Below are 18,236 nucleotides of genomic sequence, written 5' to 3' on the forward strand. Positions count from 1 at the left end.
GTCTGCTATTGTTCTCTGTGTATGCTAAGTGGTAAGTAAAAAGGTGGTTGCTGGTGTGTTGTGGACAGTTGTTACGGCATTTCTAGTTGGTTCCTATGGTGTTGTGGGTGTTTGCCAGGGAGTTGCTATGCAGTTGCTTGGTGATCAGAGTGGTTTTTAACGTATTGCTTGCGGTTTATAAGGGTGTTCATGTGTGGTAGAGAGTTTTGGAGTTAGGATGTTTTCAAGAGGTTGCTAGGGTGTAATGAGTGGTTGCCATGGAGTTGCTATGCAGTTGCTAAGGGAATCAGACTGTTTTAGTGTGTTGCTATGTGGTTTGTAAGGGTGTTCTGGGTGGGTTGGTACTTTGTTCTAGGTTGTTGCTAGGGCTTTTCTCAGTGGTTGCTAGTATGTTCTGGAGGTGATAGGGTGTAATGGGTGGTCCTCAGCATGGCCGGGTCTTTTCCTCATGGGCAATCCCAAATAGTGTGTTCTGGATGGTTGTTAGGACATGTGTAGGGGGTTGTAAGGGTGTAATGGGTTGTTAAGGTGATCGTGAGTGGTTTTTAGTGTGTTGTGGTTGTTAGGTTGTTCATCATGGTCACTAGGACATATCTAGGTTGGTGCTAGGGTGTTGTGGGTGGTGGCTATGCAGTTTTAAGAGTGTTTTTAGCATGTTGCTATGTGGTTAATTAAAGTGTTCTGGGTGATTGCTAGCGGTTGCTAGGTGGTTAATAGTGTTCTGTGAATGGTTGTTTGGACGGTTCTGTGTGGTTCCTATGGGCTTTTGGGTGTCTGCCAGTAGTCGCTAAGGTGTTTAGAGTGGTTTTAGCATGTTGCTATGCAGCTGCTTTAGAGTTGCTAAGGTGATTGGAGTTGTTTTATCTTGTTGCTATGTGGTTGTTAGGGTGTTCTGCATAGTTGCTAGGGTGTTGGAAGATTGGGGTTGTTGTGTTGTGGGTTTTGGCTGTGCAGTTGCTAAGGTGTTCCATGTTGCTATGCGGTTTGCTAGGTTTTTATTTTATTTGGTTGTTAGGGGGTTGCTAGTCTATGGACTGTTTTTATGGAGATTCTAGATGGTTTCTATGGTGTTGTGGGTAGTTGCTAAAGTGTGTAATTTACAGCACTTTGCTTTGTGGTTGCTAGGGTCCTCTGGGTGGCTTTCTAACTGTTTCTCTGAGGTTGCCAGGGTTTGTGTTAAGTTGCTAGATGACAAAAAACCTAATTCTGAAGAATCTATGATATTCTGGTCCCAAGATATGGCTCGGGTCTCACCTTAATGTAAGTCTCTGAGATTTTTTTCACTCCCGTTTTTTTGTCTGCTGGCTGGAAATCATACATATGATTGTTTGGCACACTAACTACCCCTTAACAAAATGCATGATTCAAGTTATCATTCATGAGTTATATACTGAGGTTTAACATATACGATTAGGGGTTTGTTTAAATAATGAAGAAGTAAATGCTGTATTAGCAATAGTAATAGTGAGTCTTTCCTTAGCAAAACCCACTAATTACATCTACAGTACTTGACTAATCTCTTGATGACACAGCAGTGCGAATGTGTGCATAGCTGCTTTCTGGCACCCTAAACGAATTCTTGTTGACACCAGTAGTGGGTGTCAACATCAAAGTGTCTAATCTGTCTTTACATCTCCAGCTCTTATCATCTCTCCAGTGATTTATTCATCACAGTTCAGCTGAGCAACAGGGATATATGTAGATTTGAGAATACAGTGAGGAGGAACTGAGCATGTTTGAATCAAATAGATTATTCTCTGATTTTGTCACTTGTCTGAATTTATGCTTGCACTTTACACTGTATTTTTCTAGCAGATATAATGCCTTGTTAAAGTGTCTAAATCCTTACCCAGTTTGCTTATTTTACCTGTGGATCCTACTGTATTGTGTACAGTTTGTTCACTATATTTGTGTTTCTAAGCACAGAAATAATTGCGCTTGCATTTTAACATGACAACATTCAGCGTTTGGGGTTTTAAACAGAATATCTGTGCCTATCTGTTGCAGACCATACTTGTAGGAGACAGTGGAGTGGGGAAGACGTCTCTGTTAGTGCAGTTTGACCAGGGAAAATTCATCCCAGGATCCTTTTCTGCTACTGTGGGCATCGGCTTCACAGTGAGTCTCTCTGCAGAACATCCATCTAGATATTAACAGCTCAAAGATGACATCACTTTTTTTCATGGATAGGTCTTTATATATATATATATATATATATATATATATATATATATATATATATATATATATATATATATATATATATATATATATATATATATATATAATAATATTAATTAGTACTTTTGTTTTCAGTAAAATTATCCAAACATCATTTAAGCTTAAGTGTATAATTTCTGTGCCACTAGCATCACCAAACAGAATTGCTCAAAATAATCACTGTTTTTAAACAGATTACAGAAATATTTTACAAAGAATATCCCTGCATCAATCTCACACCATTGGTCAAAAGAATGGAAATGTTTTGATAGTGCCACAGAGTTAGGCTTACTTGTAGTCTTCTCTGCACATTCTTTCAACATTTAGTATTGAAAGAAATCACAAACATCAGCTTTAAAACAAGATACATTTATTTTTGGTAAAGTTTTTTAAGCAAATGTTTTTATGATAATTTGTTCTCCATTAGCAAATAGTTTTGTCTTGTTTAAAACATAAACCTTACTAAATTTGGTTAGATTTATGCTTAAAACAAGAAAAACTATTTTCCCATGTGAAATAAACTAAATAAAAATAATTACTAAGTAAACTTAATAAATATACTGTAGTTGTAGCAGGTCTTATCATAATATGGTTAAATGGGGCAAGAAGCCCCCTGCCGTAAGATGTACCACCCTACCTTTCATTTTACTCTTTCTCATGTTGAACATTCTTTTTCATGGAATTAATATAAAACTACATTTTAAACATCTTTATTATTTGGCATAAAACCTATTATTGACTTTATGTTATTACCAATATTTTGTCGGCCCTTTCATGTTTTAAAAGAATGAAATGTAGGAAATGTGTTTATCTTTCAGATGGATCTCGGATGTATTATGTGATTTGAATTGTCAGTCATTATAGTTTATTCATTTTGAGAGAACTAAATTAAGATTTTAAATATATATATATATATATATATATATATATATATATATATATATATATATATATATATATGCACAATTTACACACAACCCTGAGACAAATATTATAATAGAACAAAAAAAGTACATAAATTAAGAGGTCTTGTGCAAAGTAATTTCCCTAAAAAAATATAAATACTTTATTTTAACGATTTATTTCAAGAATAAATATAAAATAAAAAATATAATATTATGATTTCAAATGTATTATGGTATATATATATATAACTTTACACAGAAAAGGTTAGTAAGTGTCTGCTTTTGAAACAGTTTACAGATTGACCCCATTCGCTTCTATTGTAAGTGCCTCGCTCTAATCCAGATGTGTGCTTTTTTTTTAAAAGAAAAGGAGAGATGAGTCAAAATAAAGTTTGGTGGTAATCAATATTAATCTCACTGGTATAAACCATTTATGGTGCTTTTATGGCTGTTTGCATCAATTCTGAAGCTTCACGGACTTTGGTCACCATTCACTTTTACAGTATGGAAAAGAGCAGCATGAAAATTCTGCTTTTTCTCAGAAATAGACAATCATTTAGGTTTGAAGCAACATGAAGGGTGACTATAATGATTAATTTTTTATTATTATTTTTGTGTGAAGTTACCACAGAGTGTAAGATGTGCAGTTCATAGGGGGGAAATCAGAAAAGCATATGAAAATAATCTGCTGGCTACCCTAAACTTGTATCGGGGTTTTGTAAAGGTAAACAACATTCCTTCGATGAGTCTGCTCTTTGTATACTTATGAATGCGCACTGAAAAATGATCTTACGTGTGTTTCCATCATGTTTGGTCGGTAGGGGGCGCCATAAACAAACTATTCATTTGTGAAAAAGAAGTCGAGCTCAATTAGTTAAGCACACCAACTCTATACACAATCTATCTATATGAAATATTCAGCACAATTCACTGTACACAAATGAGAACCACTTGTAAAACCCTTATATATTTTGGGAAAGTTAAAGGCATTCAAAACCATGTTCGCGCTATGTAAATAGTTAAATCTCCCCGGGTTTGACATTGCCGTAGGCTGCGCTGTCACGGGTCATTTACATTGCAAGCGAGCGACAAGACAAACGACAACGCTCACATTATAAGCAGTGAAATTGTCTCATGAAAGTAGAATAAGCACACAGAGTGGCAGCAAACATGAATTACGGTGACGTAAATGGGCGTTGTTTTGTGGCCCGGAAGTTGTCTATAAATGGTCAGGCACCGTTGATCAAAATTATTACTCTTCTGTTTTATCTCATCTATGCATTTTAAATACACAATGGCAATTAAAGTAATTATTAAGTTGGCAATGATGGTCATTATTGTCAATAACATTTTTGAAGTGTTGTCTTAAAATACAAATTGACGTCCAGGCCGCTGCTGAAACGGAACGTAGACAGCGTTGTCGCGTGAGATGTGTTTGTTTTCTCATCGCTGCTCAGGAGGACCAATCATAGTCGATTGAGATTACTGTATGAGGAATGTTTTTTAAGCAGTTTATAGAGTTTGCAGGGGAGGAAATTTATTTGTGTATGTCAGATACTAGTCCTTGGAGTTAAAAGATGTGAAAGAATGTACTTTTAAGTGTAGACATGTCTTCAATAAAACCCAAAACGTCATCAGATTTGAATTAGACTTAATGGGGTGTTCGTCTTTCTGAGCCGTCACGCGCCCCCTGATGGACAAACAACTTTATGTCTTGTAGGAAACGATTATCGACGCCACTAAACTAAAACGCTCCCATTATAATCAACGAACGTGCGCGCTTGCAGAATATAGACAGCTTCTATGATTGTAATGGACGCGTTGTAGTTTTGACGCGTCGCTCGCAGGGGTGTTTGTCGGTCTCCTCCTCTCAATCAGACTGATTAGATGTGACCACCTGTGGTGTGTGCATGACTAATGAGCCTGTTGCTTGCGTTGCTTTACTTTAGAGCGATCTGTGATTTTGCGCGCGACTGGATTATGTTAACCATCATGTGTTGCGTTTTTGCGCGTTATTGAAGATCAGGAGGACGCATAGCGGATAGATGCATTTGTATTTTCCTCTCCTCATCCTCCGCCTGCATGTGATGAAGTTTGGGCGCGTTTGAGATGCACTATGTGATGCACTAGTGATTCAGCCACCGGCGTGTCTATAGGAGAAAAGCGAAAGCGAGATTTGCATTATTAGTTTCAGCGATGTCAATCAAAAAAGCAACATTGACGGAGAATAGGTTTAAAAACGGTACATCAAGAAATGTGCTGGAACGATGCGCCTCGGTCAATGAGTATTTTGACGTTTCCTTCAAGGTGTGCATTATTATAATAATTATTATATTGTGATTGATGTTGTTATTGTGGTTGTTGTCTGTAATATGCATTTTTAACCGTATTAGTGGGCACTTGTGGCGCGCGCGTGGGTAGACTTCTCCGAAATCACTTTCTAAGAAATGCATAGGCATGCTCGTCCATCCATGCAACTATGGCGCTTTAAATGGCTGCAAATATACTGTTTGAATATTTGTATGCAAACTGAACAGTGGTTAAAACATATCTTGCAGTCTAATGATTCAATTCCATTTTTTTAATTGATTCGTTGGAACTCGCAGGTATAGGGAGAGGACAAGTGTCGTAATATTTGATCAACTTAGTTTTACTTTACCTCAGTCGTGGATAAATATTTACCTAGGGTGGTAGTCAATTTTTGCATTTTAGATGCCTATTTGTACTGTGATATTTCGTTACTGCTTCAGGTCTCTGTGATCCGAAATGATCCCTTGAGATTTTTTAGTCCGATAAGAGAAGCTATATTGGTTATATTTTGTCTTGTAGTGTGAAAAATATTCATAGATGAACTATAATAAAATATTTGCTATGTCAGAAATGAGCAGCAGCTGCACAGCTACGTAAGACAATGAATAGGCCTACTGTTGTAATATTATTAAGTACATTAAGTGAAACACATTTCACAATTTGAGTTTCCTGTCTATTAAAGGCCAATTTTTCCTGTTAAAGCAGCTTTGTTTTGGTCTTAAAGTCAACATGAAATCAAATATCAGTCAGCATACATGTAATCCATAAGACTCCAGTGTGATCGAGAGAAACAGATCAATATTTAAGTCCTTTTTTACTGAAAATCTCCACTTTCACTTTCACATTCTTTTGTTTTTGTCGATTTGCATTCTTTTATGGATGTCGCCAAATACTGGACAGTGAAGAGAATTAACAGTAAAAAAAAAAAAAAAAAAGGACTTGGATGTTGATCTGATTCTCACCCACAGCTATCATATCACTTCTGAAGACATGGATTAAACCACGGGAGTCTTATGGATTACTTTTATGCTGCCTTTATGTGCATGTTTGGAGCTTCAAAGTTCTGGTCACCATTCACTTGCATTGCATAGACCTAGATTGCACACAGTACCACTAGCAACTGTTCTACTAGGATATAATGTATTTATTTTACCAGAATACACGGCAACTTTTAAATGGCTGTCAATTAAGAACGGATGTTGCACTTACAGCATTACTAGCAGCTAACTGTCCATGCTAACCAAACAAACATTGACTCCCTTGTAAAGAGTACTATTTATGAACCAATTCCCAGTGGATTAAATCAAGTCCCACCTGACATCTTTTTGCATTAATTATCCTGTTTCACTCTTAAAAATATTGTGTTATTGAAGGAAAATGGGTTGTAAACAGTATTTCATGTTGACTTTAACATGGTGGTGGTGAACCGTTAGTGCTCCACAAACAAAACCAGGATGTTTGTAATAAAGTGCGTGTTGTTTCTGACCCTGATGCCTTTAGGTGATGCTGCTGGGAGACTCCGCTGTGGGGAAGACCTGCGTCCTGGTGCGCTTTAAAGATGGTGCCTTTCTGGGAGGCAACTTCATTGCCACAGTGGGGATAGACTTTAGGGTGAGCCAGCAATGAGACGGCGCTGGTTTACTTCTCTTTCTCCAAATTGTTTACACGACTGATCTTGTATATGAATCATGAAAAATCGAATTTGACATGAATTACAAATTTAAAATGGATTAATGTTAAATTTTTATATTTTATATGCCGATTAATCGTGATTAATTGCATATATCAATATTTGTTCATTAAATGCTGATTATTTACATTAATCACATGTCAATATTTGCTGAGAAAGGCTCAGAAATAAAGATAATTCAATTAACTATAAATATTATGAATTATATATATATATATATATATATATTGTTGTGGCATCAGAGAAAAGCATTTATTAGACAAAAAGTGGCTTTAGAAGTCCCCCAACCATTGAACAATCCAACAGTCAACAGCAGTTCAATTTGCAATTGAGATTATCAATCTGTCCTGTTGTCACAGGATGTGTTCTTGCGATCCGTCTGTGCTATTTTTAATTAGCAATTTATGTGCATATGTGTCAGAAGAATGTTTTCGAAGCATCTCACTGGTTTTCAGCTTCATAAATGGTGTTTTTGGGATGCTGTGTCAGGTTAGAAGTAGTTGAAACTTTGAAAATCGTGAGATCCCTGCATTCTGTTTTGCCTTGTTTAGATGACAAGAACACGTTGTGTGTGACACGGACTCTTGTTCGGGGACCGTGCCGCTTATGAGGGTCGATGAGCTGTGCTGCCCCTTGCTGATGTGGCTTGTAAGATCATGCAGTTCAAGCTAGAACTGTTCCAATGATCCAATATGTACCCTTTTTTTTTATATACATTTTTTTTATGTGTTATTTGTTTAAACAATCACACTAAATTAACACATTCATTTGGCAGCCCTATTAATAAACGTAAATATATATATATATATATGTAAATGTACAACAATTATAAAAGTGCTGGTAATTCAAAGGCACATTATTGTGGCAGATGAGTAAAGCATTTATTAGACTATACAAACAAAGTCAATTTACTATACTCATATCATTGAACATAAGCCTATCACTGGCCTACAGTCCACAGCAATACATTTAGCAACTGAGTTCATCAATCTGTACAAGGTAGACTCAAGAAATGTTCTCACAGGACTCTTTTGGTGCACCTCACTATGGTTGTGTCCAGTCACTGGTTTTCGGGGTCTCTAGCCATAAGCGCAGGTTTTTTAGGACGTTCTGTTAAGTTAAAAATAGTTTGAATCTTTGTTTCGAGACCCCTGCACTCTGCTCTGTGTGTCAGTAGTGCTGTACTGTAGAGCTGCCGGTTGCCTGTACAACTGAAGCTGCGCTGACTGCCCCCTGCTGACTGAGACTCGCAAAAACTGGCACTTCAAGCTTGAATGGTTTCATTGGTAGGAAAATACATTTTGCAAAAGTTAATTGCACACATTTTTTTTATATTACTAAATGAAAGTGCAACTCTACAGCCATAAAAATAAGTAATAGAAATGTATGATATGACCCCTTAAACATTTACCTCGTCAATAAGCTTTACGGACACGCTATCGTAGAGCACTCTCACGTGTGTGTTTCACTGTAATGCTTGTGTGTTTACCAGCCTCTTCGGTGAATCTGAAGTCATTGTGCCACTCCAGACGTCTTGGGAGTGCAGTTATAACAGGCCAATCTGATGCTCGTTCACGTTTCAGTCTGGCTAAATGATTAACTGATAGCTCAGCGAGTATTGACGCTGACTACCACCCCTGGAGTCGCAAGTTCGAATCCAAGGTGTGCTGAGTGACTCCAAACAGGTCTCCTAAGCAACCAAATTGGTCTGGTTGATGGGGAGGGTAGAGTCACGTGGGGTAACCTCCTCGTGGTAAACACTTTTTGAGCGACCCATCTCATGAGATACAACAATGACTCGACCAATGGCCTGAGTTGGGGGCGGGACTAGCTGTTTGTTCAATACAAACAGCAGATGAGGTGTGTATTCAGAAAGCCATTTTAAAAACAATGTTTATTTTTGCAATTCCATTTGGTGGTGCAAAAATTACACAATTCAGCTTTAAATACAAGATTTACAAAAAAATGCATTGACAGTTATGCACTTACAATAGAAGTCTATGGGGAAAGCGGTTTCCCCATAGACTTTCATTATAAGTGCATTTTTGGCTTGTTTTTTTACATCATCTTGGTAAATATACAATTAATACCACAAGCAAGCGACTGCTGTCAGTTAGCATTAAGGCTGAACGTATTACTGAATGAAAATGAAGTTTGTCACACACCACAAATAGATTTTTGCCCTCAAGCCAGAACAGTCAGTTTGGGTTTGCAGTGTGTCGCTTCACAGGGAGTTGAAGGTTAGGCTTAAAATACCTTAAAAATGGTCAGCTTTTATCTTGTGATGTGGTGCGAAGGGTAAAGAGAGCATTTTCTATTTAAAGCATAAGTAGAAAGCATCATGCTTTGAGAAAAAAGGTAAGCTTTGATTGCCTGCTAACAACATCTAAAATGAGTTTGAAATGAGGCATCTGTGGCTCAGAGAAACAGTTAAGTGTTTCTCCGCTGGTATATCTGTTTAGTTTTGTTTTTTTGAATGGCGCAGCACTATAGCCTGTGTCTATTTTGGGCTCTTCCTTGTAGCACTTTCTCAGTATGAGGGTGTGTGGGAGCAGAGCACGGCTGATGCCAGAGAAATGGAAAGCCATTACTACTAATTGATGGCTAGAACTGATTTGTGCTGGATAAATGGAGGCCTTCATGTATGTTCTTCAATATGTAGTGATCATTGGGAAATTGACATGCATTCCTGTCAAAAAATAAAAGGTCATTTCTCAAATAAGTGGCAAGGTTAAGACTTTAAAGAGAGCAATTTAAAGGGTTAGTTCATCCACAAAGGAACAATTTGTAATAATTGACTCTCCCACAATGTTGTTCCGACACCAAAATGTGAAGTTAGGTAATATAATGTCCAAGCTGCACTTTTCCATACAATGAAAGTAGAAGGGGATTTGTATTGCTAAGCTCCAAATAGGACAAAAAATAAATAAAAGCAGCATAAAAGTTTTCCTTGTGAATGTATTTGTGCTACAGTATATTCCAAGTCTTTTGAAGCCAATAGTGTTGTGCGAGGAACACATTGAAATTTTAAGCCCTTATTTACTCATAATCTTCCCCTCTGCAGTAGCGTTCAAATCTTATTCAAACTCTGTTTCTCACATTTCATAAGACCAATAGAGCAGTCTCGGTTGTCTTGTTTCCGGAAGTATTTTATCTATTTATTTATTCAATAGGGATTTCAGAAAATCCTTAAGAGTTCTAAGCCATGATCCAAACCAACCAGCTTACACGACACAATATTACAAACTTTGTTTTGAAGCAAAAAAGTAATTGAAAATTGGAGCAAAAGATAAATGTACAAGACTGTGTACTTAAAGGATAGTTTGCTCAAAAATGAAAATTCTCTCATCATTTACTCATCTTCACATCATCCCAGGTGTGTTTGACATTGTTTCTTCAGCAGAACTGAAATTAAGATTTTTAGAGGAATATTTCAGCTCTGTAGGTCCAAACAATACACATGAATGGTGACCAGAACTTTGAAGCACCAAAAAGCACATAAAGGCAGCATAAAAGTAATCCATAAGACTCCAGTGGTTTAATCCATGTCTTCAGAAATGATATGATAGGTGTGGGCAAGAAACTGATCAATACTGAAGTCCTTTTTTACTATAAATTCTCCTCCCTGACCAGTAGGTGGCAATATGCAGGCAGAATGTGAATCGCAAAAACAAAAGAATGTAAAAGTTGAGATTTATAGTAAAAAAGGACTTCAATATTGATCTCTTTCTCACTCACAACAATCATATCACTTCTGAATACTTGGATTAAACTACTGGAGTTTTATGGATTACTTTTATGCTGCCTTTATGTGCTTTTTGGAGCTTCAAAGTTCTGGTCACCATTCACTTGCATTGTATGGACCTACAGAGCTGAAATATTCTTCATAAAACCTTCATTATTGTTCAGCAGCAGAAAGTCACACACATCTGGGATGGCATGAGGGTGAGTAAATGATGAGAGCATTTTCATTTTTGAGCGAACTGTCCCTTTAACGTCTTTTAACGTTGATATCATTTAATTACAAATAAATGAAAAAAATATAAAAGTAATGATTTAAAGTTGTGCAATGTGTAGAGACAAGATTGTTTACATTTATTGTGTTCTATTGATATAAATCGTTTGAGTGAACAGGAAGACAAGCACATGTGATTTAAGAGTGTGACACCCTCACAGGAAGGAGGACAAGAAACGGAGGATACAACGTAAGGTAAGGAATTTTTATTCGTCTGTCTGACAACCACTTTATATATACACACACACACACAAGCGCACTCAGTTGGCTTGCTCTGTTCCCCTCTGTCTCTGCTCTCCGGCTGTTGGCTTTTTAACCGCTCTCCTCACTCTACTGAAATTAGAGACAGGTGTTAGTCATAATTTGGCCCAGGTGTGAGCCCTTACCGCTTCTCTCTCCCGGACGGGCGCTTGACCACGCCCCCGCTGCCACAAAGAGCTACGGCAGGGGAAGATTATCATTGATTAACAACTTAAATATCATACTAAGTTATCATATGGTTTCAGAATACTTGGAATAAAGTGAGCCAGTCTTATAGATTTCTTTGATGGTGCTTAAATGATTATTTTTGAGTTAACTTTTCTTTTAAGATGAGAATACACTAGAATCAATGACTATATTTTTTGTCTGTGGAATTAATCTTATTTTGTAGCTGAAGTAGAGTGACGCACGTCTGGTGGTTTTGCCCTTGGAGTCTCTGTAGAGAACATTAAGACATCTGAGCTCTGATAAAAGCAGTTCTGTCAAGAGAAAGAAATTGCAGTTTGCATTCATGCTGGATAGTTAATGCTGAGTGAAAGCACAATGAAGAAATGTGTGCGTTCTTATTGAACCGGTTAATGTTCTCCTCAGATTGCTCTGTTCTTTGTTGTGCTCAGATTTCACAATGTTCTCTGTGGAACTTCCTGGAGGTGTGTTAAACAGGCAATGTGTGCATTTTTGATTACTAATATGTTTGTCAACCACAAGACCATGGAGAGTTTTCACTTTAAACACCCATGACTTTTTTTGCCTGTCATCATTATCTTTAACACTGGGTAAATACATCCAGAATTGGATGATTGGTCGGCCTAAATTGTTGTCGTCCAGCAGCCCTGAAATGCATGTGAATGTCTGCAGATGACAGTGAAAATGACTCCTCTCTGAAAATCTCACTTTCATTTGAGTGATTGATGTTATAGTTTTCTTCTTCCCAAAAATGCTCTGGGTTTGGTGAATCAAATCTTCTGATAAGTCTGCTGCTCTGTGCAGAAGGTGTGATTTTAAAACATTTGGTACACAAAGGAAGTAACGGCTGACATCAACATGAAATTAAGCAGCAAGCTGGGCTGTTATTTCATCTTCTATATAATTAAGTCTAAATCGACAGCCTGGACACAAATAAGCAAATAGCTCATTACAGATCTCACTTTAGGAGTAGCTCAATTGTTTGTCTATTTGGGTTTGTGTGTGTTCCGTAGTTTCCTTGAATAACAAAGTTATTCTTTGTTTTCGTCTTCCAGAACATTTGTTCAAATTCAAAAGGGGAACATCACTCGCAAACTGGCCTAAGTTGGTTTAAGCTGGTCTAGCTGGTCTCTCAATCAGACCAAACGAAGCTAAGACCAGCGAACCATCTTAGGCTGGTTTCCACATGGAGTGTATTGTGGTTTCATAAATCCGGTGTTTTTTCTTCATGTTGTCTGTAGAATAAGGTGGTGACTGTGGATAACATGAAAGTCAAACTGCAGGTAAGGAAACCGTTCATTCTCTGCACTGTTGTTTTTGCTCATACTTGGTGAATTACTGTTAAGCGACCTGCGATGAAGCTGTTTGACCTGTTAACTCTCGTCTCCGTCAGATTTGGGACACAGCCGGTCAGGAGAGGTTCCGCAGCGTTACACATGCCTACTACAGAGATGCTCAGGGTAAGTATGCCATCTCTACCATCAGACTTCATTATTGCTGCTGAATCTGATACTGTAATAACTGCTAAAGCTGGATGATATAGCTGAATATTTTTAGCTCTTACCATTTGGTGATAATATACTGTATATATATATATATATAGTGATATTTACTGTATGTATTTGCTCTGAAATGGCATTAACGGGTGTTTTTCATTCAGAGGAACCCATTTCAAGCAAGCAGCCATTGTTCCAAGTAGATTAAAAATGTTTAGTGCTATAAATAAAATGCAGTAAAAATCGAGTTAAAATAATTGAGTCTAGAGCAGAGATGCTCAAACCAGGGCCCGCCGGCCAAAGTTGGGATGACCTTTGATTGGCCCACCTTGCCATATGTGAAAAGAGGTTAAAATGACACATGCCCTTGATGCAGCTATTCATTGCACTATTTAAGGATATTGCCACTAATGTTTTTTTTTATATAATGACATCATAAAGGAGGGGAACCAGGGCAACTTTTATATTTTAATATAATACAGTTTGATATAATGCAAGTTTACATTCAGCCCACGGCCCTCAATCAAGTTTTATTTTTGGCCCTTCGCAGGAAAAAGTTTGGGCACCTCTGGTCTAGAGACAGACACATTTCTGTTATTTCAGTATCTGTGGGAAATGTTTAAACACAGTATAATCTGTTTATTATTAAGAACAGTGACAGTTCAAAGTTAAGGATGAAATTAACCTGCTCTGTCTTTACATTACAGCTTTACTCCTGCTATATGACATCACAAGAAAGACCTCTTTTGACAACATTAGAGTAAGACCCACAAACCTTTCAACACATTTAAAATAAGTATCCTTATAAACTATTAAATGGATCATTCCTGTCATGCCATTACAAATGATCAGTAAACACATAAAAGGGGTAGTTCACCCAAAAATGAAAATTCTCATCATTTACTCACCCTCATGCCTTCCCAGATGTGTATGACTTCTGCAGAACACAAATTAAGATTTTTAGAAGAATATTTCAGCTCTGTAGGTCTATACAAAAGTGAATGAGTGCCAAAAGCTTTGAAGCTCCAAAAAGCACATAAAGGCAGCAGAAAAGTAATCCATATGACTCCAGTGGTAAAATCTTCAAAGTCTTCAGAAGTGATATGACAGCTGTGAATGAGAAACCGAACAATATTTAGGTCCTTTTTTACTATCAATCTCAACTTTCACTTCCACATTCTTTTGTTTTGGCGATTCACACTCTTTATGCAAATCTTGGAAGGAAGGAGAATTTATAGTAAAAAAAAAGGACTTAAATATTGATCAGTTTCTCACCCACACCAATCAAAATCACTTCTGAAGACATGGATTAAACCACTGGAGATTTGATTACTTTATGCTGACTTTATGTGCTTTTTGGAACTTCAAAGATCTGGTCACCATTCACTTGCATTGTATGGACCTCCAGAGCTGAACTATTCTTCTAAAAATCTTAATTTGTGTTCAGCAGAAGAAAGTCACACACCTCTGGGATGACATGTAAATGATGAGAGAATTTTCATTTTTGGGTGAACTATCCCTTTAAAGAAAGGAACATGCTTGTGTTGCAATTGAAGTATTTATTTAGGGTATACAGTACTAGCCTTTCAGAAATATGCTCTGTTCAAGCTTAGGTACTTAAACTTTAAAAATTATTACTAGGGGTGTCGATTTAACGTGCTGATTTCATGCAATTAAATGTAAAATAACTTGTTAAAATATTAACTCAATTAATCATGCCCCCGACTTGTTCATAAACTCTGTAATATGTAATGTTCCCACCATCGGGAACTCTGTACATGCAATTCACCTCGTTAAGTAACAGCTGGAAGGAGCACAACACAATTCAGGGATCTCAAGACACGCTTTTCAAAGTTTCAAACTGTTTAACTTGACACAGCGTCCTAAAAACACAGCGCTTATGACTAGAGGCGCTGAAAACTCACTAGTTAGATGGAACACAACCGAAGTGAGATGCTACAAAAGCGTCCGTCTGATGCACGAGTACATAGATTAGTGGTTCCCAAACTGGATGCCATAAGGACTGTCTAGGGGCAGAGACGTTGCAACAGGGTAGGCAAACCAGGCAATTGCCTGGGGCTGATTACATTTGACCACAGCAATGACAACATGGAACCCCCTTAAATTCTTTGATGGTACAAGACACTGCAATGACATGTCCAGAACCCCCCAAAGGGACCCCCATGCTACGAGCTTGCTGTCAAAATGTTCTTAGTTTTAGAGTGGCAATTAAATGAAGGACCATGAAGCTAATTTACCCATCTGGGCATATTAAAAGGAAACGAAAGCTAGAGGAAGAAGAAAAGAAAAAGAGACACTGTTGAGTGAGAATCTGTTACATTGAAGTAATGTCATGGGTTTTAATTTGTCATACCACGCATCAGAAAAGTTGATTTGTCAGTTCAATGCTAAAAACAAGTTGTTAATCAGTAGACTAGCTTACTCTGTCTAAACTAGGGTTGCAGCGATATACCGGTTTCAAGTATGGTATGAAAATTGAAGGTTATTATACCATATACGTTTTATCTACTTTTTGAGAAAAAAAAAATGTATCCGGACGGAGAATCGTGTGTGTTAAAGCAGTGTTTCTCAACTGGTCTATTTGGACTGGGTCACGGACAGCAGGGAAAGAACAATGCCATGCTTCTCCCTTTGAAGATATTTCGGCGGTCGCCCAAGTGATAGACTATTTAGGACTGCAGATGCAGATTTAATGATAATCTTGCAATCAGCTAAATGCTTCTCATCTGCACTTTCACACGAGTGTAACGGAACCAGCTCGCGATCATGATCTGCTCTGGTGCGTGCGTGCAACATCCGGGCTTCACTTGAGCGCAGACCTCAAAACTGATGTGACCCATTTCAATTCTAGCGAGACTTTTGTAGTTTAAAGCGTTACAAAGGAAGTTAAGTTGAACCTCTCAAACATTTGACAGACCTGTCATGCCAAACAGCTGATGAGGAAAAGACCAACACCATGAAATGCGCCAAAAAATAAAATAATTACACATCACCTTTACTAAATTGTTTCAAGATTTTACATGAGTAAAAGTAACAGTTATATTTTGACAAACCGTTATAGTGAAGTCATAGTGGTTACATTTGCTTAAGCCAAGGCCCATAAGCAGCAGTTCTAAAAAATGTGCTCTCTGGTTTTGTAAGCAACTATTTTTGTATTGCTTGTGTATTTGGAGTTATTTATTTTATGTATGCAAAGTTTGCCTTTTTATTTATTTATATTTTATTTATATTATTTCCATTTAAAAGAAAGTGTTTTAATGTCACTTATGGGGGGGTCAACAGGTACCTTCTGCCTGCGGCCCCCAGAGTCTCAAGAAACACCCCTGTGTAGGGGTGTCGTGAACTTTCTGCTCTGTTTAATATTTTAATAGCCACCAGTTAAAAGTACAGATTACTGACTCCATTCTGTACCCACACACTGTTTGTCTACAGCTAGAAGCTTTTTAAACGCTCGCATGCAGATGTGCACATGCTCTCTATGGAGCACAACAGTCTGGAAGTAAAAATCCCATTAATTTATCCCATAGACGAATTGATTTTCAACAATAACTTATACTCTTTTAAAGACAGACCTACCATGAGCTACGAGGTTGTTCATTGATTGATATGCTTTCGTTGAGACATCCGTTTGCATTTCTTAACTACATTGTTTACAAATCGTGTTTGATAGCGGAATTCATGGTAAACGACTATATTACACATGATACAGCAGAGACCGCTTCACCAATCAGAGAACCGCGTCCAACAAAACCTGCGAAACATGGTTTGGCGTGAGTGCGCACTCCCATGACGCACTGTGAATGACGTAATCGAGATGGTCTTCACCCTTGACCTACTTATATATTTGTACATATTGGGATATTTTGCTATAAACGTAAAATATATCGTTTCAATACTTATTATCAACAACCTAAAATCAATAGGTCATCGCTCGTTTAGTTTTACATTGCCTCTGGAGACCAGAAACAGAAAACGGGCCATTTAAAATCATCGTGGCATCACCTAGTGGTTACTCAGGAAAACTGTGACCTGTTGCAGTGATGTCACTTATCCCCGCAGCCGCCATATTTGTGACCAACAGCGGGAGAAAACAACTGTGGTCAATGGAAAAACATCAGAAAAACGAGATCAAGAAAAAAAATTGCTAAAAAAATTGCTTTTGATCTTTGCCAAGTCCCAGGGAAAGTTCATAAAGGTCTGAAGACAAATGGAACAATCGTGAACATTTGAAGATATTTTTATCCACGATTCATCTCTGTACGCAGTCTCTGGTTTGGCTCCAGTGTGGCAGACAATCCACTCTCGTTCATTGGGAAAGGAGGAAACAGGAACCGGATTAACAATCAAAAGACTTTAATTCAATATAACACTGAACTGAAACAAAAGCATACACACAAAACTGCTGCCAGCGTCTCTCTCTCTCTCTCTCGCATCCAAAGCTCTTTCCCACTAATTGGACAACTCTGCGCCGGTTGTGAGTCCTCTTGGCCCTGCCACGCCCCCCTCATCATCACAAAGTAATTTATATCAAATGAGCAAGAGATTAAAAAATGGCACAGAATAATTACAACAGAAACTTTATTATGCCACACAGATACAATTGTGACAAATTATCCAGCAACATAGTTTTAAAGCCTTACAAAGGAAAACAGAAGAATATATTAAAAAAAAAATACTTAGTTGTTGGTTGATTTATTTACTTGGAGCAGTATCCTTATGATACCAGAAGCAAATCAATGGCTGTAATCATTCTAAAAAATACAGCACAATCTTATAAATTGTTGTGAAAAGATGAACTGTTACAGTATAAGCCTAACTTTGTTTTCGCAAAGGTAACTGTGTTAAACTTAGTTAAGATTAATTGAAATCCGTGGAGCAGCACAAATATTATCAGTGTTGCTTTAACAAAAAACAGGGCACTTGTTAATATTCATGTGTGCTCCACCCAGTGCAGCCGAAAATCTCAAACGTAGACCTCTCTCAATCAGAAATTACAAATGTTTTTGTGTTGTTTTCCGTTCTGATTTAGTCATGTGAACGGCGAGCTCTGTGCACTTTGCTAGTTTTAACACTATTAATGTCATAAACTGGTGAGGTTTGATACACACTGTTCTAGGAGGACAATATGTCAA

At 37.5% G+C, this 18,236-nt stretch overlaps 1 protein-coding gene across 3 annotated transcripts in view; it reads left to right on the forward strand.

The window, feature by feature from the left end:
* The window catches only part of LOC127647709 (ras-related protein Rab-37-like), a 33,151-nt gene that overhangs the window by 4,325 nt on the left and 10,590 nt on the right, over window positions 1-18,236 (forward strand). Inside the window, exons 2-6 of one of the 3 annotated variants that reach the window (XM_052132133.1) lie at window positions 2,008-2,118; window positions 6,936-7,046; window positions 12,829-12,870; window positions 12,981-13,047; window positions 13,791-13,843. In XM_052132133.1, the coding sequence (XP_051988093.1) occupies window positions 2,008-2,118; window positions 6,936-7,046; window positions 12,829-12,870; window positions 12,981-13,047; window positions 13,791-13,843 (384 nt within the window). Of the gene's footprint in view, window positions 1-2,007; window positions 2,119-4,946; window positions 5,433-6,935; window positions 7,047-12,828; window positions 12,871-12,980; window positions 13,048-13,790; window positions 13,844-18,236 lie in introns of those variants that run through there. The other 2 variants (XM_052132135.1, XM_052132134.1) reach the window with 2 other exon arrangements.

The sequence above is a fragment of the Xyrauchen texanus genome, chromosome 8 (assembly GCF_025860055.1).
Source record: "Xyrauchen texanus isolate HMW12.3.18 chromosome 8, RBS_HiC_50CHRs, whole genome shotgun sequence".
Taxonomy (NCBI): domain Eukaryota; kingdom Metazoa; phylum Chordata; class Actinopteri; order Cypriniformes; family Catostomidae; genus Xyrauchen; species Xyrauchen texanus.